Raw genomic sequence first — 25995 nt, forward strand, 5'->3', positions numbered from 1 at the left:
CCCCTCCTTTTTCAGTTTTCTTCTCCTTTCCAGTCTATATCCCCTCTGGCCTTGGAGATGCCCCCTCTTAAAGTCCTCTCCCTCAACGCCAGAGGGCTCAATGTCCCGGAAAAGCGCACGATGCTGCTCCGAGATCTCCACCGCCAACGAATTGACGCGGCGCTATTCCAAGAGACCCACTTCCAAACTGACCATATACCCCGACTGGATGACCAAAGATATCCCACTGTATATCACAGCAGCTCACCCGATAAACGCTCAAGAGGCGTTAGCATTGTTCTCTCTCATTCCCTCCCGTGGTTGTTTCCTGATAACTATGCGGGGGAAGAAGGCTGGGTACTCTTTGTGAAAGGCACCATTGACTCCCAAACAGTTACTATAGCCAACGTATACCTGCAGTCCCAACGAGGGAGGCTAGGGACAATACAACCCGAGCCATGGGACTCATCCACTCTGCCCTGTCGTCCGCCTCCCCCTGCGTCCTACTATCCACCGACACGGAGAAGGCGTTCGACAGGGTGGACTGGGATTTCCTTACCTCCACTTTAGACGCGGTTGGTTTGGGACCCTTCATGAAGACCTGGATACGCTCGCTCTACTCCAACCCTTCTGCGAGGGTCCGAGTGAACGGGGTCCTCTCTCCGCCTTTCCACATTTCGAATGGCACCCGCCAGGGGTGCCCCCTCTCTCCCCTACTCTTCATCCTCACCCTAGAACCCTTCCTCAGAACTATCCGCTCTAATCCTGACATAAAATGCCCAACACAAGGTGGCCGCTTTCTTGGATGACCTTCTGTTCTTCCTCACTTGCCCAGACGTCTCCCTCCCATTACTATTATCCGAAATAGCCAAGTACGGCGAACTTTCCAACTTCTTAGTCAACTCGCACAAATCATCTGCCATGCACATTTCCCTCTCGGGACCCCGGCTGCAACGGGTGCTAACCAATTTCCCTTTTAAGTGGTCCCCGATATCCCTGAAATACCTGGGAGTACACCTCCCTTGACACCTTTCACAGGTATACCCCCTCAACTTTCCACCGCTACTTATCGCTATCACTTCCGACCTCAAAACATGGTCTAAGGGCACATTCTCCTGGATGGGGAGGTGTAATATTCTTAAACAAACAATACTCCCTCGTCTTCTCTACCCACTCCAAGCCCTACCAATAAGGATCCCATCATCCTTCTTCCGACGACTGAGAACCCTATTCACCTCCTTCGTCTGGGCGGGCAAACCCCCCTGACTCAAATATAATATCCTTCGCATGCCAAAACGCTAATACCCTAAGCTTTTTCTCGGCTCTCTCCTCCCCACCTACACTGCATCCCCCTCTCTCCTTTACTCCCCCCCAACCTTCCATACCATGTATCCCTCATACCCCCCACCTTCCTACCTCCCTATCTCCCCGCAACCCCGATGCTGCTCTGCTTCCAGATAGTGCTGAGACCCGATTCCATACTTACATAATAGAACCCTGGCTGAAGAACCTGAACGCCTCTCATTGCTATCCTTTGTTAATGACACAACCAGGGTCCTTGCATATATTTCCTACAATCCCCAGAAAGGTCTAGATTGGACGTCCAGGTCTTCATTTAATCAGCATTGCTTCCTTCACCTGCCCCCATGGGCCAATGTGGGGCCGCTGTGATACCTTGAATTTCTGACTTTGTATTTTTATTTTTTGTATTATCTGTACTTCCCTTTTCCCCCATTATGTTACCCATGGAAAATTGTGAAAAACTTCTTTGAATAAAGAATTTGTAACAAAAAAAAAAAATCAACATGCCTGCAAACATGTGATACATGTCTGATCACCAGCTTTACATACACAAAGGGAAGTAGATGTTCCGAGAGGGCGGAAGTGCTTTCAGAGGAAGAATCTTCATACTGACAGCCCCTTGGCTAAAATAAAAACAAAATAAAAAATGAACTGACCGAAAACACATCAAAAAACGCGGCAAAAACGCACTGCATCAGTAGCACCGCGTCTGCAGATCCGCACCTGATCAGGACCTGAGTGTATTTGTAATGTCAGGCCCTGAGTGTATTTGTAATGTCACTGTAGTATATTGCACTGTGTGCTGTAATATCTACATTGATGTATATGGAAAATAAATTCAATATTAGGTCCAGATGAAAAAGTGGTTTACAGCAGCTCATATTCGAAAAATGCAGCATTTTGTTCCAGTGAACCTTTTACAATTGTTGTAACTCAGGGTATCCAATAAGTACTTTTCTTTAAGGGTTAGTTCACACCATATGTAGTGCGTTCCGGTCCGATTCTGGCTGGAACGCACTGCGTCACATTCCAGCCGGCTCACTTTTTTGTGGCGCAGGAGGGGGCGTGGTGGGCCATTGAAATGAATGGCACCATAGCCACGCCCTCCGGCCGCAATGTGATCGCAGTTGCCACCATCAGGAAACCTGTTCAGAGAAATGTCATGCAGGAATTGCTGGAGTGACTATAGGCAAGAAGTGGCTGCAAAAAGGGTGCAGGAGATCTCCACAGCAGCACTGAGGTTTAAATCATTGGTTCACCTTTTTACAAAAAATTAAAAAGTTAACTAACTCACACCCTCCTCACCTCACGACAAGGCTGGAAACTGCAGGATAAGTTGGAAGTGTAGTCCATGCTACATTTCGCTCCAAGGTTTTCCATCGCCCACCGTTCACACCAGTCGATATAACAGTCTCCGCACTTCAAGACTTTGCTACACAACCCTGGAATATGTATGGCAACATAGTGCTTGAAATGGGGATCAGTGATTGGTCAGTGCGGCCACGTGACTGCACTGATCAGTAAGGATCTCTCCTGAGCCTTCTCTCTTCTGAGGCAGCATTTTAGAAAAAGTTATCAATGGTCAGCGCAGTCACCTGGCCACACTGACCAATCACCCCTCTCCATTGCAACCATTATGTTTGCTTTACAGCCTTCAGGGCTGTATGGTAAAGTTTTCTTGTGTTGAGCATGTTCTACCAGCAGGCATGCGTGGCGGGTAAGGGTTATTATTACAGATGAGTGCAGAGAGGATTGGGAGGTGAGAAGCTAGTTAGTGTTCACCTTTTTATTGTTGTGAAAAGGTGATGTAACCCTTTAACAACACGTGAAAAAATTAGAAAAGTATTCTAATTTATCAAAATGATAAATTTATGATTTAGAGTGCTTTAGCAAACAAAATGTCATGTATTAAGGGTTTACATTCAGGGCCAGTGCTAGTGTAAGGAGGGCCTGAGGGCACGGGGAGGGGATGTACCTTCGTCTGTGTTGGCAAAAATTCTTGCACCAGCCCTGGGAGAACTGGGCCAGGGGACTGTTGTCAGCGGTGCGCTCCCATCACCGTGCTTTGTTCTCCTGCCGTGTGTAGTGCGAGCCCACCACCAGAAAAGACTATGCAGGATGGAGCCCAGCCTGGCAGAGGCGCTAATGGAAGCTGTACAACTGGGCATTGTGGAGTCCCAATTCCACCTGGAACTACAGCCTGCAATGAAGGGGAAGCTTCTTGAAAAGAGGTAAGGCGGCAGGGCTAATAATGGTTCCTCAATAGATAATGATAATAATAGAAGATACAAGAAAGGTTTGTCTTAAACTAAGGAGCCAACCCCAAAAGCTAAAAGCAAGGTACATTGCCTAGTGGAATCTGGCCCAAGAAGTGGATATGTATGACACCTACTCCCTAGCTTTATCACTAATTTTGTTATCACTAACATTATGAGTATAGCAGTGATTATTGTGGTAGTCTTTCCCTAGATGCACTGGTGTTAATGGTGTGTGTCCTAAAAGAGGACATAGAGGTTAGTTTTTTTCAGTAGTTATATAGTGTTCCTTCTCTAAGTTTAGTGGGCAGCACAGTGATTAATGGCCCTTTGTTCAATACCTGGCCAGAACACTATCTGCATGTAGTTTGCATGTTTTCCTTGTGCTTGCATGGTACTGCTTATTGCCTCGAGGTACTGCTTATTGCCTTGCGGAGACCTGAGTCTATTCTGTTATTGCATTGAAATTATATATATATATATTCGGGATACACCGATAGTGCCGATAGAGTATTTGGGCGAGTACGTGTATGCTCCCGATGCTTATCTCGATACCAGAACTTCCGGTATCAGGGAGCGGGCGGCAAGTTATCACTTGGTGACGGGGAAGCATGGAGCCGGCTTCAGGGAGCCAGGGGGCGTGTAATGACTCACTGCCCAGCTTCCTGATTGCTCAGTAAGCTGGCCAATCAAGGAGCCGGGCAGTGAGTCATTACATGCTGCCCGGCATCCTGATAGGCTGGAAAGCTGGCTCCATGCTCCCTTGTTGCTTGGTGACAAGGGAGCATGGAGCCAGAAGACCAGCTCAATGCTTCCTCGTCACCTGGTGATGGGGAGAGCATGGAAACGGCTTCCGGGCTAATCGGGAAGCCGGGCAGCGATTCATTACATGACGCCTCGCTTCCCTAATGGGACTTCCAGTATCCGTATTTGGTATCGGCAAGTACCATTCAAAATAATCTAAAAACATTTATCAGTGCATTATTTATATCTATCTATATCTATATATATATAGATATAGATAGATATAAATAATGCATTAATACCTATCTGGCCACTCAGTGTATATATATACCGTGTTTCCACGAAAATAAGACACTGTCTTATATTTTTTGGGGCTCAAAAGAACACACTAGGTCTTATTTTTGGGGTAGGTCTTTTTTTTTTTAATGTACAAAAATATGGTGATCAGTGGTGCCGTACCTTTCCAAGAACAATTTGCTAACCAATCGCTGGCCAGAATGAGTGAAGCGCACTTTCACTATCGATTCCTTACAGGCGGAGTGCATTTGATATCACTCCGCCTGTGACAGGAGTCGGCGCTATAGAGAAGGCATCGGCCTATGCAGCTCTGCTCCCTCTGGTGCCGCCTCACTTCCTCTAGCGCTGGCTTCGTTGGCACTTCTGATTCTCTCCTGCGGCTCTTCAAGTTCCCCCTTATGCCACCACTGGCCCTGGGAATGGTCAGAACTAGGTCTTATTTTCGGGGTGGGTCTTATATTTGAGCAATTCCCAAAAATAGTACTAGGTTTTATTTTCGGGGTATGTCTTATTTTTGGGGAAACAGGGTATATATACATACATACATACACTATATTACCAAAAGTATTGGGATGCCTGCCTTTACACGCACATGAACTTTAATGGCATCCCAGTCTTAGTCTGTAAGGTTCAATATTGAGCTGGCCCACCCTTTGCAGCTATATCAGCTTCAACTCTTCTGGGAAGGGGTCCACAAGGTTTAGGAGTGTGTCTATGTTTAACCATTTTTCCAGAAGCGCATTTTTGTGGTCAGGTACTGATGTTGGACGAGAAGGCCTGACTCGCAGTCTCCGCTCTAATTCATCCCAAAGGTGTTCTATAGGGTTGAGGTCAGGACTCTGTGCAGGCCAGTTAAGTTCCTCCACCCCAAACTCGCTCATCCATTTTGATGGACCTTGCTTTGTGCCCTGGTCATGTTGGAACAGGAAGGGGCCAAACATCCCCAAACTGCTCCCACAAAGTTGGGAGCATGAAATTGTCCAAAATGTCTTGGTATGCTGATGCCTTAATAGTTCCGTTCACTGGAACTAAGGGGAAAAACAACCCCACACCATAATCCCCCCTCCACCAAACTTTTTACACTTGGTACAATGCAGTCAGGCAAGTATCGTTTTCCTGGCAACCACCAAACCCAGACATGTCCATCGGATTGCCAGACAGAGAAGCGTGATTCGTCACTCCAGAGAACACGTCTCCACTTCTCTAGAGTCCAGTGGCGGCGTGCTTTACACCACTGCATCCGACGCATTGGATGCAGCTGCTCGGCCATGGAAACCCATTTCACGAACCTCTCTACGCACTGTTGTTGTGCCAATCTGAAGGCCACACGAAGTTTGGAGGTCTGTAGCTATTGACTCTGCAGACAGTTGGCGACTTCTGCGCACTGTGCGCTTCATCATGCGCTGACCCCGCTCTGTCATTTTACGTGGCCTACCACTTCGTGGCTGAGTTGCTGTTGTTCCCAGTTGCTTCCTCTTTGTTATAATACCACTAAAGCTGGCCATGCACTCTACAACCATTGCACGACTTTCGTCTTGCGATGGTTGTAAGGTAATTAAAAGCTCTACGATCTGCCCATCTTGGACAGGCAGATTGTACTTGCGATCATCACAAGTCCGCCCCTCTGAGGGGAGGGCTTCCGATGACTGCAAAGCCGAGCGTGCAGTGTGCGCTTGCGCACACCGGCCCGTGCGGCATTTGTCTTACGAGCATGCCACAAGCCCGCCGAAAATCGTACGCTTTTCGGCTGGTTTTTCAACATGCTCGTAAGACAAAAGACATGCGACCGTACAGTAGAAACGGTCACACGCCTTCCATACTGTCTCTCTCTCTCTCTCTCTTTCTGCTCCATCTGTCTCTCTGCTCTCTATCTCTCTCCGCTCTGTCTGTCGCTCTCTCTCTGCTCTGTCTGTCTCTCTCTCTGCTCTGTCTGTCTCTCTCTCTGCTCTGTCTGTCTCTCTCTCTGCTCTGTCTGTCTCTCTCTCTGCTCTGTCTGTCTCTCTCTCTGCTCTGTCTGTCTCTCTCTCTGCTCTGTCTGTCTCTCTCTGCTCTGTCTGTCCTTCTCTCTCTGCTCTGTCTCTCTCTCTCTCTCTCTGCTCTGTCTGTCTCTCTCTCTGCTCTGTCTGTCTCTCTCTCTCTCTCTCTCTCTGCTCTGCCCGTCTCTCCCTCGCCCTGTCTCTCGCTTTCTCCTTTGTCTGCTTATCTCTGCTCTATTTGTGTGTCTCTCTTCGCTCTGTCCGTCTCTCCCTCGCTCTCTTCTCTCCCTCGCCCTGTCTCTCGCTCTCTCCCTCGCTCTCTGCTTTGTCTGTCTATCTCGGCTCTATTTGTGTGTGTGCGACTTGCGATGGTTGTAAGGTAATTAAAAGCTCTACGATCAAAGCTTGTACGATCTGCTTCGCTCTGTCCGTCTCTCCCTCGCTCTCTTCTCTCCCTCGCCCTGTCTCTCGCTCTCTCCCTCGCTCTCTGCTTTGTCTGTCTATCTCGGCTCTATTTGTGTGTGTGCGACTTGCGATGGTTGTAAGGTAATTAAAAGCTCTACGATCTGCTCTACGATCAAAGCTTGTACGATCTGCCCATCTTGGACAGGCAGATCGTACTTGCGATCATCGCAAGCCCGCCCCTCTGAGGGGAGGGCTTCCGATGACTGCAATGTTGAACGCGCAGTGTGCGCTTTTGAACCGGCCCGTGTGGCATTTGTCTTATGAGCACGCCACAAACAGTAGAAACGGTCGCACGCCTTCCATACTGTCGCTCTGTCTGTCTCTCTGCTCTGTCTGTCTCTCTCTCTCTCTGCTCTGTCTGTCTCTGTCTCTCTGCTCTGTCTGTCTCTCTCACTCTCTGCTCTGTCTGTCTCTCTCACTCTCTGCTCTGTCTGTCTCTCTCACTCTGCTCTGTCTGTCTCTCTCACTCTCTGCTCTGTCTGTCTGTCTCCCTCTCAGCTCTGTCTGTCTCTCTCTCAGCTCTGTCTGTCTCTCTCTCTCAGCTCTGTCTCTCTCTCTGCTCTGCCTGTCTCTCTCTCTCTGCTCTGCCTGTCTCTCTCTCTCTGCTCTGCCTCTCTCTTTCTCTGCTCTGCCTGTCTCTCTCTCTCTGCTCTGCCTGTCTCTCTCTGCTCTGTCTGTCTGTCTCTCTCTCTGCTCAGTCTGTCTGTCTCTCTCTCTGCTCAGTCTGTCTCTCTCTCTCTCTGCTCAGTCTGTCTCTCTCTCTCTCTCTCTACTCTGTCTGTCTCTCTCTCTCTCTCTACTCTGTCTGTCTCTCTCTCTCTCTACTCTGTCTGTCTCTCTGCTCTGTCTGTCTCTCTCTCTGCTCTGTCTGTCTCTCTCTCTGCTCTGTCTGTCTCTCTCTCTGGTCTGTCTGTCTCTCTCTCTGGTCTGTCTGTCTCTCTCTCTGGTCTGTCTTTCTCTCTCTCTGGTCTGTCCCTCTCTCTCTCTCTGGTCTGTCTGTCTCTCTCTCTGCTCTGTCTGTCTCTCTCTCCCTGCTCTGTCTGTCTGTCTCTCTCTCTGCTCTGTCTGTCTGTCTCTCTCTCTGCTCTGTCTGTCTCTCTTTCTCTCTCTGCTCTGTCTGTCTCTCTCTCTCTGCTTTGTCTGTCTCTCTCTCTCTCTGCTCTGTCTGTCTCTCTCTCTCTGCTCTGTCTGTCTCTCTCTGCTCTGTCTGTCTCTCTGCTCTGTCTGTCTCTCTCACTCTGCTCTGTCTGTCTCTCTCACTCTCTGCTCTGTCTGTCTGTCTCCCTCTCAGCTCTGTCTGTCTCTCTCTCAGCTCTGTCTGTCTCTCTCTCTCAGCTCTGTCTCTCTCTCTGCTCTGCCTGTCTCTCTCTCTCCTCTGCCTGTCTCTCTCTCTCTGCTCTGCCTGTCTCTCTCTCTCTGCTCTGCCTCTCTCTTTCTCTGCTCTGCCTGTCTCTCTCTCTCTGCTCTGCCTGTCTCTCTCTGCTCTGTCTGTCTGTCTCTCTCTCTGCTCAGTCTGTCTGTCTCTCTCTCTGCTCAGTCTGTCTCTCTCTCTCTCTGCTCAGTCTGTCTCTCTCTCTCTCTCTCTACTCTGTCTGTCTCTCTCTCTCTCTCTACTCTGTCTGTCTCTCTCTCTCTCTACTCTGTCTGTCTCTCTGCTCTGTCTGTCTCTCTCTCTGCTCTGTCTGTCTCTCTCTCTGCTCTGTCTGTCTCTCTCTCTGGTCTGTCTGTCTCTCTCTCTGGTCTGTCTGTCTCTCTCTCTGGTCTGTCTTTCTCTCTCTCTGGTCTGTCCCTCTCTCTCTCTCTGGTCTGTCTGTCTCTCTCTCTGCTCTGTCTGTCTCTCTCTCCCTGCTCTGTCTGTCTGTCTCTCTCTCTGCTCTGTCTGTCTGTCTCTCTCTCTGCTCTGTCTGTCTCTCTCTCTCTGCTCTGTCTGTCTCTCTCTCTCTGCTCTGTCTCTCTCTGCTCTGTCTGTCTCTCTATGCTCTGTCTGTCTCTCTCTCTGCTCTGTCTGTCTCTCTCTGCTCTGTCTGTCTCTCTCTCTGGTCTGCCTGTCTCTCTCTGCTCTGCCTGTCTCTCTCTCTCTCAGCTCTGTCTGTCTCTCTGCTCTGTCTGTCTCTCTCTCTCTCTGTCTCTCTCTCTGGCTGTCTCTCTCTCTCTGCTCTGTCTGTCTCGCCCTGTCTCTCGCTCTCTCCTTTGTCTGTCTATCTCTGCTCTATTTGTGTGTGTGGGTCTCTCTCTGCTCTGTCTGTCTCTCCCTCACTCACTTCTCTCCCTCGCCCTGTCTCTCTGCTTTGTCTGTCTATCTCTGCTCTATTTGTGTGTGTGTGTCTCTCTCTCTCGCTCTGCTCTGCCTGTCTCTCTCTGCCTGTCTCTCTGCTCTCTCTGTCTCTTTCCCTCTCCTTCTCTCTCTCTGATCTGTCTGTCTCGCTGGGCTGCCTCTCTCTCTCACCTCACTGTCACGCTCTCATTCGGCTTTCCACAGTGCACTTTTTAAACACAATTAAATGTTCCACAAAAACAAGTGAATGTTAAATATACAAAAGCAATCCACCATGTGAAAAAGATTATACATAAATATAAAGTTGAGAACTACAATTCACATCAGTCCCCCATATAATCTTTAATTGTGTTCTTGAACAAACTAATCCATGATACACCATGTAATGTGAACTGTAGTTCCTAAGCTACAATTCCACCATGTGAATTGTAGTTCCCAACTTATATTTATACACTGCATATTCTTTTTCACATGGTGGATTGCTTTTGTACATTTAACGTTCACCTGTTTTTGTGGCACATTTGATTGTGTTCAATAAGTACACTGTCAATTATTTGGAATTATTTAGTTAAACATAGGGGGTATATCAGTTTCACAGCACGGTAGGAACCATAATATATACAAATTGTCCAGGGAACAGCGCAGAGTGACCAGGAGATTAATTGTTTTTTTTTTTTACCTATGACTACAGTTGGAGGATTGTTGTATGTGATTGCTAAGGAAATCAGTTATATTTTGTCTCCAGCAATCACTCAGAACATTTCCCCAACTGTAGTAACAGGTAAAAAAACCAAACAAGTCTCCAGTTCACTTTGCACTGCCAAGGAGGTGTTACCACTATGAATATTAATGAAGGCACGTACATGAAGGAAGCAAAGCATTGTGGGAAAAGGAGTTTTTCCACGCCCTACATTGTAGTTTCCACTGTGCAAAACATTCTATAGGGCTTGTTCACACCAAGTACGGAGCAGATGCAGATCAGTTTAAGAATACATCAAAAATGCATTTAATGTATTCCTATGGTATTTTGGGCTCTAGTTCACACCACAGCATTCAGTTCCAGTGCATGTGGGAAAACTGCAGCAGGCACTATTTTCTCTGCTTTGGAATGCACCAAAATGCATCAAACTGTGCGTTCTATACTATTGAACTGTGCATTCTATACTGCTGAGCTGTGCATTCTATACTGCTGAATTGTGCGTTCTATACTGCTAAACTGTGCGTTCTTTATTAGTGAAAGGCGAGGAGGCGGCCAAGCCCCCTTGCAGCGGAGGAGGCCCTGCCCTAGCAGCACAGGGCCCCAGCATTGCTGATCCAGCGACTTCGAGACAGGCTGAGGCCTCATCAGCACCTCTGCTCGTCTGATGTCGGACCGGCCGGAAGTGACGTCACTTCCGGCCAGTCTGGCGGCAGAGGAGGCCAGGTGTAAGAGGAGCTGGGAGGGGGGATGCAGCCCTGACCAGCCCACCTGAGACACCTGCAGAGCCCTTTATAGAGAGTCTCAGGTGTGCTGTGCAGCATCTATGGTGGGCTCGTCAGCGGGTCACTAAGCCCTGCGTCCAGCGGGTCACTAAGCCCTGCGTCCAGCGGGTCACTAAGCCCTGCATCAAATTCATATACTGTACTGCATTGCTGTATAATGTATTGCTGGGATTTGACTGAGGGGGGACATTAGAGTGTAAGCTCCTCTATACAGACACTGATGTGACTGGGGCTGCAACAACTAATCGACTAAGTCGATCAAAATCGATGATGGAAAATGTTGTCAACGTTTTCCATCATCGATAAGTCGGCTTTCGTTGCCTCTGTTCATGGCTCCACGCGCGCCGCATGCGTCAAGACGCCCGCTTCACCTCCTCACCCAGCTCTGAGCTCTCTCCCGCTGCTGTCCGCTAAGACGCTGCTTGCCAAGATGATCACGTTGTTGCAGGAAGACTGCAGCGTGGGGGAACGGCAGCTGCCGACAGTACCAAGATCTCGGGGGAAGAAGTAAAGTTGCTTGAAGAGTGTGCAGGTAAGACTGCTGGTACTCCCACCCCCCACCCCCTACATGCTGTATAAATGTATTGCTGGGATTTGTTGTATTCCTCTATAGCTGATGGTGTATTGCGCTTTATATGTACCATCAACTATAGAGGAATACAAATCCCAGCAATACATTATACACTGTATCTATGTTGTAATGCTGGGATGTGTTGTTTTCCTCTATAGCTGGTGGTATTCTGTATTGCGCTGTATAATGTATTATTGGTGGGATTTGTAGTTCTCTGTAGCCGGTGCATTGATTGCTGTACTTCCACCGCTCCAAGCTTGACTGACGTGACTGGCTCAGTGTTCTCTGTACTGCACTGCGGTATATGTCAGAGCTATATGTGTATAATAATAGTATGACTGGCTCAGTGTGGCGGCGGTGCGGGGGGGCCCAGCCTAAAGCCGTGTAAGGGGCCCCAAAATTTCTGATGGCTGCCCTGCAAGTTTATATAACTTTACTCTACTGTTTTTCCTGTAATATTCATTTTGTTTTATTTTTTTTCTCTGCTTTTTGTTTCTATTGTTTCTAACAGGTGTCTGGACATGAGGGCGCCATGAAGATTGTAAAAAAGCTTCAGTCTCATGGAGTGAAACTTGCATTTGTAGTGGATGAGGGGTTAGCAGTCCTAGATGGTGTTATTCAAGGAGTAAAGAGACCAGTGGCTCTGTAGGTTCATTATAATATGTAAACAGAACACGGTATATAACCATCTGCCTAGAGAAAAGTGTCATGCCTCATGAAGAAATCTAAGGCTTGTGCTGTGATAATTGTCCTCCACTGTCTTGACATCTCAATATTTTACAGGTTTATCCATAAATGTATGGGTATCAGGTTGGTTATGGTAGGAGCCCAGATGCAGGGAACTTGCCAGTACAATTGGTACCTCTACTCTCCTGTGTAGTGGTAGCCAGTACAGGGGCAGTCCAAGAGCACAGTAGCAGAATCAGAAATCAAAGTCATAGAACATAGCTGAGGTCGGTGCAGGCAGCAAAGTATCGGCGGTCACGGAACAGGCCAGTTCCTCGGAACAGGCCGCCTCTGCTTGAAGAGTTTTGCTTTGAGCTTCCATCTCTGCTTCTTTCTTAGCAAGGGAGCTTTGCGCTTTTCTTGATTCAGCATCAGCGCGGGCCTCTATTAGCTTGTCGCTTAATGTTGAACTTCTGGAGCGAGAGGATCTAGAAGAACGTGCAGTGTGCTTGGTTGATGTGGATCTGTGAGATCTGGTCTCCTGCAGTTGAGCAATGCGGAGTTCTGCCTTACACTGAGCATTTTGCACTAAGAGGTCCCTTTGTTGGTTCAGTGCATCAGTCCTGGTCAGTTCTGCTGAAGACTCCTCTATATTACAGTCCTGTAAGACAGCTGAATATTTTGCAAACAGCCGCTGGTAGCGTTCATACGCAGCAGATAGGTGATCTAAAAAAACAGGTGCATCATGACCAAAGGCCACTAGATGGCAGCATAGGAACTAACATATAAAACATCCATAGAAAATGGTATAGAGAAAACGATCTGTATAAAACTATCTACTAACATTAATGTAATAACATATTCTATGCCCCATTGGGGCGGCACACGCTTAATGCTTTGTTTTTTAGCTATGAAATTGCAGATTATTGTTTAGCACTGATTTCTTGCTGCAAAATAGGGTCCTGCCAGCATTAGAAAATGCTTCATGAACTGTAATTTATGCAAGTGAAAAGTCAACAACCATATAGACAGAATTCCCAGTGTTTTTCCAGGTGTGGTTTTTGTAAAAAAAAAAGCGTGTTCTATAATCAGATACAAATGTTGCTCTATTTCCGCAGAGTTGGCACAACTGAGAAAGGAGCTATCACACTCAACTTGACTGTAAACCAGCCACCTGGCCATTCTTCAATGCCTCCTGCTGAGACTTGCATCGGGATCCTTGCAGCAGCTGTGTCCAGGTGAAGCTCTGTAATATAGTAGAAAGTAGTAAAGTAATTGTCTGTCGCTGTCTGTGGGCCCCCACCTTTCTAATATATTGAAGAGTAGGGATGAGGTTCAGGCTCAGATTTGGCCAGTTTGCCCACTTATCCACCCAAACCTCCTGCTGATGCACTTCCACATCTACTTCTGCTTTAATCCCTTCTTAAGTCCCCTTTTGTAAATTAAAATATATCTAAATATCACAATATAACAAGAGTGTAATATATTGCAGTCCTTAGTTGTGGAGGCTACAAAAGTTTTATTTTTTTAGGCTAAGTAGATTTTCTGCAAGTCCAGAAAAATACCTGTTTACATATATTTAGCACTTAGGTTTAAAAAATACTTTAAGGGAGAAAGTATGTGTTCTTTTTTATTTCATTCACAAGCTCAAGCCTAGGACAAAGCTGCTGCTGGTGGCCTTGGGCCCAGGAGTGTGGCTCAATAACCAATCTGTGCGGCCGATCGTGTTAATACCATGATTAACCAATCATGAGCGTGGCTCAATAACCAATCTGTGTGCCTGATCGTGTTACTACCATGATTAACCAATCATGATGAATACAGGTAAAGTTTTCTAAAGTGACAAACTTTACTGATTTCCTTTTATACTATAATTCCCCCTCCATCTCTTGAGGACAGTTTCTGGTGTCAGGGAGAAACAAGAAATTGTTGTGATAAATTGTATAAAAAAAATATAAAAATGGTATGATTGTTTCCCATAACGTCTTCCAGGACAGCATCACGAGATGGAATCTCCTCCCCCAAACACAGGAAACACGTCACCCAATAGCTTTAAAAATAGCAATTAAAAAGCTCTTCACCAGTCCCTCAGTCTTTGTGTTTTCTCCACCTGGGGTCCCTTGGTGATGGACGCTTTGGTGTTAAGGAGCACTCTTATAATCTGGGTAGTGAGCAGATTATGGCTCCTTGGTCTTCTCTTGCAGGCTGAAGCTTCGGGATAAAACAAAGGTGGCCCCAAAGAAAAAATGTGCAGTCAAGCCAAGCTCTAAATCTGTGTGCCAGAAATGTATTGACAGTCTGCTTAAAGAGGAATCCACAGCTGCTTGCAGTAACCTATTAGCAACTGTGAAGGAGGAATTATCTTCCACTTTTCATTCATTCAGATCACTGCTGGAGGGTTTCAGGGCTCCAGCACCTCCGCTTCTGTGCCATTTGCTGCTCCTATTTGCACTACCCAAGTTGGCACAGTGGGGTCCTAAGGGAACCAGGTCCTTCACATTATGGTTCGTCATCAGAGGAACTAAGTACCCAGGATGACGTTTCGGCCATTTCCAGGTATAAACTATCTTTGGAAGATGTGGATGACTTGCTTGCTGCAATTTATAGTACGTTAGAGATTCAGGAAGGGCATATGCAGTTGTCCAAACACGAGAAAGAAAGGAGGGGGTATCAGCGGTTACAACTTAAAAGATCTAAGGTGTTTCCAGTACATACGGTTTTATCTGAGGCTATTCTCAGAGAATAGGCTGACCCTGAGAAGAAGCCTCTCAGGTCGGGTAATCTGAAACGCCGGTTTCCGTTTGACGAGGATCCTGCTTTGGTTTGGAACAAATCTATATATATTATATAATTATATTATGCAGCCACTCACCCAGGGATTAGAGGTCATGTAGGGATCCAGTTCCAGGAGGACAGGACCAGTTCCAGTCACCCCCAGAAAGTTCTGGTAGCGGAGCCACAGATGCACAAAAAGGTCCAGCAGGAATTTTGTATCTATAACAAACCGTGATTAAAGTTTTCCTCTATGTTTAGTCCCCTTCAATAACCCTTATCTTTCATCCCTGTATATATGTATATAGGAGAGTTAACAACCATCCCCTTATCCTTATAGCTTTATGTGTCCAGTGTTCATCTATATATACTTATCCCTCCTTATGTGTTCAATATAATTCACTATTTGATTATCACCTATTAATTATTCTTACATTCATAATGTTATTCGTTAGATTCATTGTCCTCTGTGTCTAGCATGGTAGCTGTGTATCCATTGGTGATAGTCCAAAAACACTGTTATATATCTCCTTAGACTTTTTTTGAGAAAACGTTATGGGTGCAATTAAGTTATGTTTATTATTATGTGCCCATAATAAATTGGTACACCTTGCAATATTGGCACTGCAAGGTGTACCACTATTTAAAAAACAAAACAAAATACAAATAATTAAGTGCCCATATATTGTTTACCTTCAAAATATGCAAAAAAAGATTCTCCTCCTCGAGATCCACCCGTTTGTTCTTAGTTTCCTGTTACGTCCTATCTGTGTCCTCCTCTCCTGTATGTGTCTCTCGCTTTCATGTGTGCCTCTCACTCACCCTCCGTGTATTGTTCCTCTGTCCCCTTATAAGCATCCACCCCCCGCTGATGCCACGCTAGAATGGCGTGTGACATCATCGGGGGTGTGGCATCAACGCGCAGCCGCACAGGTCCAGTCCCTTCTCGGTTTTTGTATACAGGTTGCATAGCAACCCTGTTGAGTCCGGTGATCTGTCGATAGTAAAAACGTATCGAGTTGTGGGACCACATGACTTCCGGTTTCCTTAGAAGTACGAGTTTTGGGCAAGAAATTTGTTGTGCACAAGCGCCATCCGCAGCATTGCCCTATACACATACACCAAAGCAATAAAGTAATAAAATGAAGTTGGATCACAGTAATCAAGCACGTTATTTATCTCCGGTGCCCCACTCAATATGGCCGCCGCTTGAGTGGGGCACCGGAGATAAATAACGTGCTTGATTACTATGATCCGACTTCATTTTATTACTTTATTGCTGTGGTGTATGTGCATAGGGCAATGCCGCGGATGGCGCTCGGGCAGAAGACGTTTTGTGTGCAAACCTCGTAGTTCTAAGGAAACCGGAAGTAATGCGGTCCCAGAACTCGATAAGTTCGAACTTTCGATCGATCACCGGCGGAGCTGAGCTAGACAAGCTCCGCCCCTTCTCTCGATACCATATGTTTATTTAAAGCCGATCTGCCCTCTCTTTACCTGGCAGAGAGGCATTGTGACTCTGGGTATGGCGTGCTCAGATGCGCATAGACGCCCATATGGCTCCACCGCTCGAACTGCTCCCCAAAATGGCTTGATCCAAGTATCGGTAATTGGTATCGGCAAGTACATGAGGGGATGCACTTGTACTTGGGCCTGAAAAAGTGGCATCAGGATATATAAATATATATATGTGTGTATTGTGCCCTTTTTTTGTGTGTATTGTGCCCTTTGTATTTTAAGCAATTTGCTTTCAGCTATTTCAATGTTTTTTATGAAAGGGTTATTCACGTGTGGAAAAGGTGAATGTCTTTTTTCCTGCATTTGTCAAACAAAAAATACTTTGTATTTTATTGAATTTATTGATCAGTTCTGTGCAACCTATGTATGTTTATATATGTTTAAGGGTGAACTCCAGGCAATTAATGCAATTATGGATTTATTAATAAACCATACCTTTTTTAAGGCAACTAGTGTAAGATTTTATATCGGGCAATTCCTTGTACAGGAGTGGGAGAAGTAGGGGTAGAACTGAGAGCTATTTAGGTGTGCTGCATGCAAATGTGCTGAAAAGGAACATGCTGGAAGGTGGTGTAAGCAGAGGTAGTTTGCTGCGACTAATTCACTGAGGGTTGGGCTATGGAGGTGGCACCAATGTTTTTTTAATTGGAACAGAGCAATTGGTGTCATCTGTCTGGATGTGTTCTGTGACAGGGCTGTGGAAACTGAGGACATGAAGGACAAGAATTCAAATCCTCTGGTGGGCAGAACAGCTGCATTATATGAATTTCATCTTTTTGCCTGGAGTTCAGCTTAATGCCATACATTTATTCCTTTTTTAAAAAGTTCTCTGTCTTATTTTCACAACTACAAAGGTTAGAAAAAAATCAAATGCCAAATATGTTTGGTGGCGGTCCTGAGGCTTCCATGTTTCAGCAGCTCTCAGGAGAGGTAAGACTGAACTTTGCTATTTTATACATTTTGCACTAGCAACCCTCAAATACACCAGAGACAGGCAAATCTAGAGATCATCCCAGGCTCCATTTATTATAGAATATGATGGAAAAGGCTTGTTGCACTCCTTACCAGGAAGTTCCGTAATCGGAATGACTGCGTATGGCGCCGCCAATGGCACACAATATGAGAAATGTCACCAGCACACCGAGTTCCTTTCAAGGATAATCAATCATTCCTATGCCTGTGCGGCCCCGAAAACGCGCTTGTGTTTTTGACATAAGTTTTCAATAAACCCACGATTGATTATCCTGGAAAGGAACTCAGTGTGCTGGTGACATTTCTCATATTGTGTCCATTTATTCCTTATTAAAAAATAAATATCCAGCAAAATCTTAAATTCAAAGAATTCCAGTAACTGATTTGGAAATCTCAAGTGTATTCTAGTACATAAAGACAGTCAGGGCTTGTTTTAGATAAACTGGTAACATAAGATCAAGCTGGAGCCTCCTTGGCTGAAATACTGCATGCGCTCCAACACAACCCAGGTAAAAGGGTCAGAATGCTCTTTTTTATGCATCTACAGTATCTACATTTCAGATTTAAAGTGTATTTTTATTTTTTATTTTTGCATAGAATTCAGAAGGGTTAGATCCTATGTGAGGTTTCTATTGATGTCTGTGTCCCCACTGAGGAGATTCACTTTCCCTTTTTGTCTTGGTGACCATTGCCATCAGGGCAGCTATCAGGGGGGTATGGCCATCACTAATGTAAGGGGCCCCAGGCGGCTGGGGGGGCCCGAGCTCCGACTGAGCACTTTTAAAAATAAATTAGTATGTACAGGCAAGTTGGTACGGTCCCGGCCCCCCCTGTACAATTGGTACGTGCAGGAAGGGTTTTTTTTTTTTCTCAAAGCGCAGAGCTAGGCATGCAGGAGAGGAGCACAACTGCTGGACTGTAAAGGTAAGTTTTTTTTAAAGCAGCTGCAGAGGGAATTTGCCGAAAATTAATTTTTAGTCGCATTTTAGTTATCAGATTAAGTTTTGTTTTAGTCGACTAAAATCTAATAGGTTTATTTTTAATGTAATTTATGCAATTCTCTAGCATTTCCAAATTCATTTCATTATATATCCCTGGAGTAATTTTTCATTTGATTTAACTCTTATTTTTTTAAATGTTTTCTTTATCTTCATTGCTATCACATGGGGAGGGGGGTGGGGCTCACAGGCCCCCTATGTGATGGCACATTGGAGGTGACGGGTTCTCCTTTCCCCTTCACTGGATTCAGCTGCTGAGGGAGCTGAATGTCAACACAGCAGGCATTTAGCTGCTGCGTTAACAGGCTGGGAGCAATAGCCAGCCTCTTATTGCTTAGTTTAAATTGCAATAGCAGGCTGGCTATTGTACCCGCCCACTGCCTGCTGTCAATCAGCAGAGGAGGGAACTGAAGGAGAAAGTTCCCTATCAGGTCTTCTGCTGATTGACAGCAGGCAGTTGGTGGGTGCAATAGCCAGCCTGATATTGCAATTTAAAATATCCAATAGCAGGCTGGCTATTGTTTCCAGCTGCTGATTGGAGACTTGACACCGGTGATAGAACACCGCCAGAAGAGGAGGAACCGGGCAGAAGAGAACAAGGTGGCCAGAGAAGGAGGAACGGGGTGGCCAGAGAAGGAGGAACGGGCAGCAGCGGAGGTACAAGGGGGAGCAGTGGGGGAATGCAGTGACAGTCTCCCCTCCCTGCTTGTGCCGGGTGCATTGGTCTGTGTTCCCACTGCCGATATCGGCGGGGAGAGCAGCGGGGATTAAGAGGAACACAGACCTCTGCAGCCAGCACCAGTGGGGAGGAGAACATTGATGAAAATTGGGTACCGGACGAAAATCGTTTTCATCCCATTAACTACTCTTTAATTTAGCTTTTATCACTGAAAAACGGGCAAAAAACTTTCGCCGACGAAATGAACACTGCTTGAGAGTCCACACTGGCCACCAGAGAGCCCGCACACCCCCCCTGAAACCCCACAAAACCCTCCTGAGACCCTGGCGACATCAGACAATTAACCCGGAGGAACACCACAGGGTATGTAGCTTCATAGTATTCTGCATTGCTGTATAATGTATTGCTGAGATTGTTAGTCTCTCTCTATAACTTGGAGTCAGTGGCAGTTCTACCAGACTCACAGCTTCAACCAGGCCCTGGCCCTCCACCACTGACTCCAAGCTGTAGAGAGACTACAAATCACAGCCCGGACCGGAGGAAGAGGGCCCTGGTGACCTTCGACATTTCCACCAAAAGGCCCACCGAAATCCTCAGCACTAGGCCCGTAATGTTCTAAATTCGGCCCTGGGCCCAGGCCTAAAGCTGTGGAAGGGGCCCCAAAATTTCTGATGGCCGCCCTGATTGCCATTAAGATAGAAAGTATAGGTAAATCTAAACTTTAGAGTGGCCACCAGAGCAAGAGGTGAAATTCTACATTAAGGACACCTGTTCCTATGACAGCTCTTTAAAACGGGGAATTTGTTCAGTTTAGAAAGATTTCATGGGGGGCGTGTCCTGCTAATGGCGGAGTAAGTCGCAAGGCTTGAGAGCTCCATGGTACACCCAACTTACAGGCAAACTAACACTACTTATACCACACCATAGAGACCTACCCAACGATGTCAAAGAGCAGGAAGGATGGTGGCCCTCCATCGGCACCCCGTCTTTGCAGCGGCATTTCTCTTCCACGCGGAAAGGGACCCGCAGCCGAGACCAATCCAATATGATGGCGGAGGCTGGGCCGCCATCCTCACCACGAGGCACAGAACGATCAGGCGATGCCCCAGTGAGGTGCACCCGGGCTCACAATCACCCCGGATGTATGACTCGGATTCCACCGATGGGGATCAGTACCCAGCCCGCAACCCTCCAACGGATGTACCGCTGGAGTTCCGGGCCCTTCTGAAATACTTACCTACGAAGGAGGACTTTGCGGCCCTAGTCACGAGAGTGGAGGCCGCACTCCAGCTAGACTTGCGTAAAGTGCGCCAGGAGGTACAGGCAGTGTTCGTGGAGGTGTCCACGGTTTCAGTGTCCTGTGCGGCGATTGATGCCTGGGTCCAGCGCCTCGAACAGGCCCAGCTGGGGCCTTCCCACCAGCTCGCGACCCTCCAACTGCAAATGGAGGACCTGGAAGATCGCAACCGCCGCCAGAATATTCGGATCCGGGGGCTCCCGGAGGCGACCCTACCGGCGGACCTTCGCTCCTCTGTCCAGGCCATCTTCGGTTCGCTCTTGCCCGACTCGGCACCGGACTCCATCCTGATGGACATGGTGCATCGCACGGTCGGCCCCCACCAACGGATGTTTCCCGCCCGCGAGATGTCCTATGCCGTCTGCATCACTACACCATGAAGGAGGATATCCTAAGACAGGCATGGTTAAAGAGGCCCGTGGAGTCTGATGGGGCCCCACTGCAGATCTTACCGGACATCTCCCGTAACACCCTCTGCCGCCGGGCCCTCATGCGCCCTCTCCTGGAGGAGATTCGGCGGGCTGGAGCTATCTACCGGTGGGGATACCCTATTCGTCTTCATGTCCGCAAAGGAGGCTCCACGTTTTTGGTCCGCTCCCGGGCGCATGTACCTGCCTTCTTTGAGTTCCTCGGAATCCCTGCCATACAACTCCCGGACTGGCTGGGCTTCTTCCCGGAGAACCTGAAGCCACACAGAACCCAACGGGCGCGTCGTTCTCCCTCCCGTGAGCCTCCCGCCCGACCAACCGAAGCTTTAATGGAAGCAGCGGAATCCTGAAAGGGGTGAGATTGTTCCTTGCTTTTCTCAGCCACCCACTCCTGCTCTCGTATGCACTGTGGACCTGGCCCTGTACCAACTTCGGGCCTCTGAGTAATGAGATGTAGTGAGTAACCCCCCTGACCCGGCCACTACCTCTTACTGCCACCCCGGTTCCTGCCCCACTTTGCCACATACCCGCTCCTCCTGGACATCCCAGTGGCCGCAGGTCACCCGCAGGGTCCCCCCGTATCGGGAGATCCCCGGGGCCTTTTTGGTTACCAACTGCCGTGAGCCCGTTCAAAGGTTCTGCTGCCCCTCGGGGCCCTTCTAACCGACAGGCCCTGGGAGTACAGTTCTCAGGTTTAAAATGTCATATTATGGTTGTGTATTGATGCGCATGTGTTACTATATAAATGGGAACTGTCTAGCCTGAGCCAGTGCATGGGATCACTTGCCGCAGGGGAGCTGGGAGCTTTGCCCCTTCATGGTTGCCAATGGGATGACCTCACACTTTAAACCCCTGGCGTTTGCCTCTGGCCCCAACGATGGGGGTGCCGGGGGGGTTCCTACGGGGGTCACCCCACCTACGCCACCCTACTCTGCTCGGCTGCTAGCTGCCGGGCAACCCAACCGCCCTGCCAGGAGGTTGTATTCATGATGTTACTGTTTTCGTACATGTTATATATTATATTGGTTTGTTTATTATATCGTGGTGTACTTGCGGAGCACCGCTCCGCCTAGGTGCAGATTCGTTTCCCCAGTTAGTTGGTCCCAAGAGTGCCTCAAGGGCCATTGGGACATTGAACCTCGGTTCACAAATTAGCCTCCCCCTTGTGTCCTCTCCCACTTCTAGGTATCCTATCTCCCCCATATCTCTGCTCAACCCATCCTTCCCACCCTACTTGTCTCCGTAAACCCTGCCTCCCCCCGCCCCACATCTCTCCTCCCCAACCTTCAAACCCACGCCTTTCCCCCTTCCTCTTTACCCCACAACATATTGGCCATGGCTTTACTCAAGATCCTCTCACTTAATGTGAAAGGCCTAAATGTGCCCGAAAAACTTAAGATGGTACTCTGTGATCTGCACTGCCAGAGAGTTCAGGTGGCCTTCCTCCAAGAAACTCACTTTGCAGAGGGGCCGGCCCCTCTGCTTCGTGACCGTAGATACCCGGTAGTGTACCATGGTTATTCTCCAGATAGGAAGTCGAGAGGAGTTAGTGTTCTGGTCTCCCACTCGGTGCCATGGCAGCTCATAGACGTGTCTGCAGGGGAGGAGGGATGACTACTAATGGTGAAGGGAATGATTGGCTCCCAGCGTATCACTCTGGTGAAGTATACGCCCCTCACCAGGGTCAGATCGCCTTCCTAGAACGGATCCTTACTGCGATTAATGACTTCCGGGAGGGCACATTGGTTGTCCGGGGGGACTTTAACTTACATCTAGACCCCGAGACGGACTCCTCCAACCCGACCTCCCATTTGCCCTTCTGCGGCGACTGCGGAAACTGTTACATACCAACCAATTAGCCGATGTATGGCGGATACAGCATCCCACAACCAAGGACTACTCCCTCCACTCCCTGGTCCACCACACCTACATGCGCATAGATTTTTTCTTAATTCCGCATAGCTCCCTACCCACGGTGCACAGCACGGAGATTGGGAATATCACGTACTCAGACCATGCCCCGATATTGCTGACCCTCGCTTTGACTACACAAAACTCAAGAGGTTGGCGTTGGCGACTGAACGAGTCGCTCATTCAAGACCCCGGCCTTCTCCCGGAGATTGACGGGGACTTACAGACCTACTTTGAATTAAATTCTACCCCGGACTGCTCCCCGTACACGGTTTGGGAAGCCCACAAGGCCTATATTAGGGGGACCCTGATTAAATTGGGAACTAGGCGCAAAAAACAAAGACTTGAACAGCAGAACGCGCTCCTGACACAGATCCACGCCCTGGAGCTCCTCCATAAGCGACGCCACGATCCGACCGTATTGTCCCAACTGCGGACCACCCAGGAATCCCTGTGTTCTTTAGGCATAGAAAAGGCCAAAGCCACCCTCACTAGGTGCCGTAGGCACTTCTACGAATACGGGAATCAGTGCAGCCGCTTCCTTGCGCAAGCCCTCTGCCAGCAAAATGCACGTACATTTGTCCCGGTGATTAAAGCCCCCTCTGGAAGCACCTGCCACCTATCAGAGGACATAGCCACCGCATTCCGCGATTACTACGCCTCCCATTATAACCTACCGAGCCCTCAGAACGCCTCTGCCATGACCGCACGTCAACGGCGTACTATAAGAAGTTCCCCGCTCTACTCCATGGTCGTATGCTCGCGGCCTGGAATTCGGTCAAAGAGCTTCCTTCCCTCCCTAGGGACACCCTGCCAGCCCACATAGCGGTGATCCCTAAGCCGGACAAAGACCCTACAGTATGCTTGAGTTACCATCCTATCTCCCTCCGAAACGTCGACATCAAGCTCTTTACCAAGGTTCTGGCCACATGACTCCTGCCATATCTCCCCTCTCTGATACACCCGGACCAGTCGGGTTTTGTCCCCGCAGGGAGGCAAGGGACAATACCATTCGAGCCCTTAGAATCATCCACTCGGCTCGGTCGAAGTCCTCCCCTAGCCTCCTGTTGTCTACCAACGCGGAGAAGGCTTTCGACAGGGTCGACTGGTCCTTCCTTCGCCTCACACTGGAGCACATCGAGCTTGGCCCGGGCACGCTCTCCTGGATACTCGCTCTATACTCTGAACCCACGGCCAGAGTGAGTGTCAACGGTACTCTATCTGACCCCTTCGACATAAGGAATGGCACCAGACAGGGATGTCCGCTCTCTCCCCTCATTTTCACCTTGACACTCGAACCGCTGCTACGGTCCATACGGACACATCCAGACATTCAGGGCATCATCGTGGGCTCTCACCAACATAAAATTGCTGCTTATGACCTACTGTTTTTTATTACCTCCCCTAACACAACGATACCAAACCTGGTATCCGCCCTCCACCAATACGGCGAACTATCCAATTTCCATGTTAATACTCAAAAATCGGAAGCCCCCCCAGATGTTAACACGTATCCAGAAAAACATCCCCTACCAATGGTCCCCCACGCACCTGACGGTGGGCCCTACCTGGCAGATGGCGCGAAGGGCGTTCAGGGAGAAACGCTTGTGTCCTTCTCCCTCACCCATGTACCCGGTCATCGGGAACCCGGAGTTCCTCCCGGGCCTGGAGGACGGCTTATTTCGCCGCCTTTTGGCCCTGGGTCGGTTTCAGGTGTTACATTTCCTCCAGGGCACCGATTGGCAGTCTGTGCGAGCCCTTATGCTGGATACAGACCTGGGAGAACCCAGCTTCTGGCGTCAGCTCCAACTTTTCCATTTCCTCTCCTCACTCCGTGCTCCCGCCTTACATGCCTGAGCCCCATTGGACTTTGAACGAACCTGCTTAGACGTGGTACCCTTAACCAAGACTCTATCCTTATGCTACAAAGTGGTGGTAGAGGCGGACCTGTGGGAGAGGGAATTGGGGGTCCAGTTCTCACAGGACGACCAGACCAAGCTACCATGGCTCTCCCTGAAGTCATCGATCTGTAATAAATACCAGGAATCGGGTTACAAAACCCTAACCCGCTGGTATAGGACTCCCCACAGACTTCATCAGATGTATGGCGAGGTCCCGGATGTATGTTGGAGGTGCGCCTCCTCCCCTGCAGACATGCTTTATATGTTCTGGTCCTGCCCGAGACTGATGTCTTTTTGGACTCAGGTGAGGCAGATATCCCAGAAATCCCAGGGTAACAGTAGTGTACAGCCTACCACGTTTTACCGAACCTAAGATGCCGATATGCCAAAATCCACCGATCACTCCGAGGTATTGCACACCGACAAATCCTAAAGCATGTCACTCAGGTCCGCAGGGAACCGCCACGTTTTGAATGGCTACTTTGACCGAGGTTGTTATGTGTTTCCTTCCTTTGTACAAGATGTTTTCTTTCACCCCAATGTTGTACCGATGTTGCCTATGTTTTTCCATGCACAATGGACAAAAAATGTCAAATAAAATAAAAAATAAAAAATTTAAAGAAAGATTTCATCTCATTTCCAGTTGTGTTTTCAGGTGTTTTTGCTTTACATAAACTTTCACTCACCTAAAAGATGAAGAGTTTTCCAAGAATTCACTCAGAGAAATTTAGAAGAAGAATATTATCTACATTATGGAGTAGATAATGCTGAGGGATATCACACTGTAATTTTGCCACAATACCATGATCAGAACCAAAACCTTGGTTCTCAACTGGTGGGTCACCATATGCTTTCCACTTTTTTAGGTGAGAGGCTCCTCTGTCTTCCTCTAGCGCAGCACTGTCAGTTTTTGCGCCAAGCAGACATTCAAATATGCTGTCCGACGCAGAGTCAGCTCGAGGGGGATGGAATGGGGGCTATAGCCATGAGGGCGCTCCATCCATACATGCATTGCTTACAGCTCCCTCACATGTCCTGTAGAGGTGCCTGGACCACAGCGATGCACATTCTGGCTCCCGGCACCTCTACAGGGCGTGCAAGGAAGCTGTACGTACGTTTTTTTCCTTTTTTTTGAGCCGTGGAACGTGCATCAAAAACAACTCCCCTGTGAACAAAAAAAGTGAACCGTGAAATCACAGCACACAAAAACATGCACAAGGGTGCTTGGTCCTTCAATAAAGAAGGGACCTCGATTTCCCGGACCCCCTGGGGCGCAAGGCTCCTGACAGGGGATGAAACTGTTGGTCCACCTACCCGAAGGCCGGCGGACCCCGATCCTTTGGGGACCTGCCGGAACAGGTCCCTCACAGTACTGGGTAGGGGGATCTCCCGAAGAGAACCCCCTGGGTGGGAGGAGACAGGGAACCCTATATAAGGGCACAGAATCTCCTCCCCACATCGGCATAGGCGTCACTACAGGGGGGCAAGTTATGTGTTATGCTTTGCC

At 48.2% G+C, this 25995-nt stretch overlaps 1 protein-coding gene across 1 annotated transcript in view; it reads left to right on the plus strand.

Annotated features, from left to right (window-relative positions):
* PM20D1 (peptidase M20 domain containing 1) overlaps positions 1–25995 on the plus strand; it is a gene marked incomplete at its 5' end in the record, with an annotated part of 236916 nt that overhangs the window by 21761 nt on the left and 189160 nt on the right. The window contains 3 exons of the mRNA XM_018571733.1: positions 11858–11991; positions 13131–13250; positions 17157–17232. Of these exons, the coding sequence (XP_018427235.1) occupies positions 11858–11991; positions 13131–13250; positions 17157–17232 (330 nt within the window). The remainder of the gene's footprint in view (positions 1–11857; positions 11992–13130; positions 13251–17156; positions 17233–25995) is intronic.

The sequence above is a fragment of the Nanorana parkeri genome, unplaced genomic scaffold (genome assembly GCF_000935625.1).
Source record: "Nanorana parkeri isolate BGI_ZX_2015 unplaced genomic scaffold, ASM93562v1 scaffold1823, whole genome shotgun sequence".
In the NCBI taxonomy this organism is placed as follows: domain Eukaryota; kingdom Metazoa; phylum Chordata; class Amphibia; order Anura; family Dicroglossidae; genus Nanorana; species Nanorana parkeri.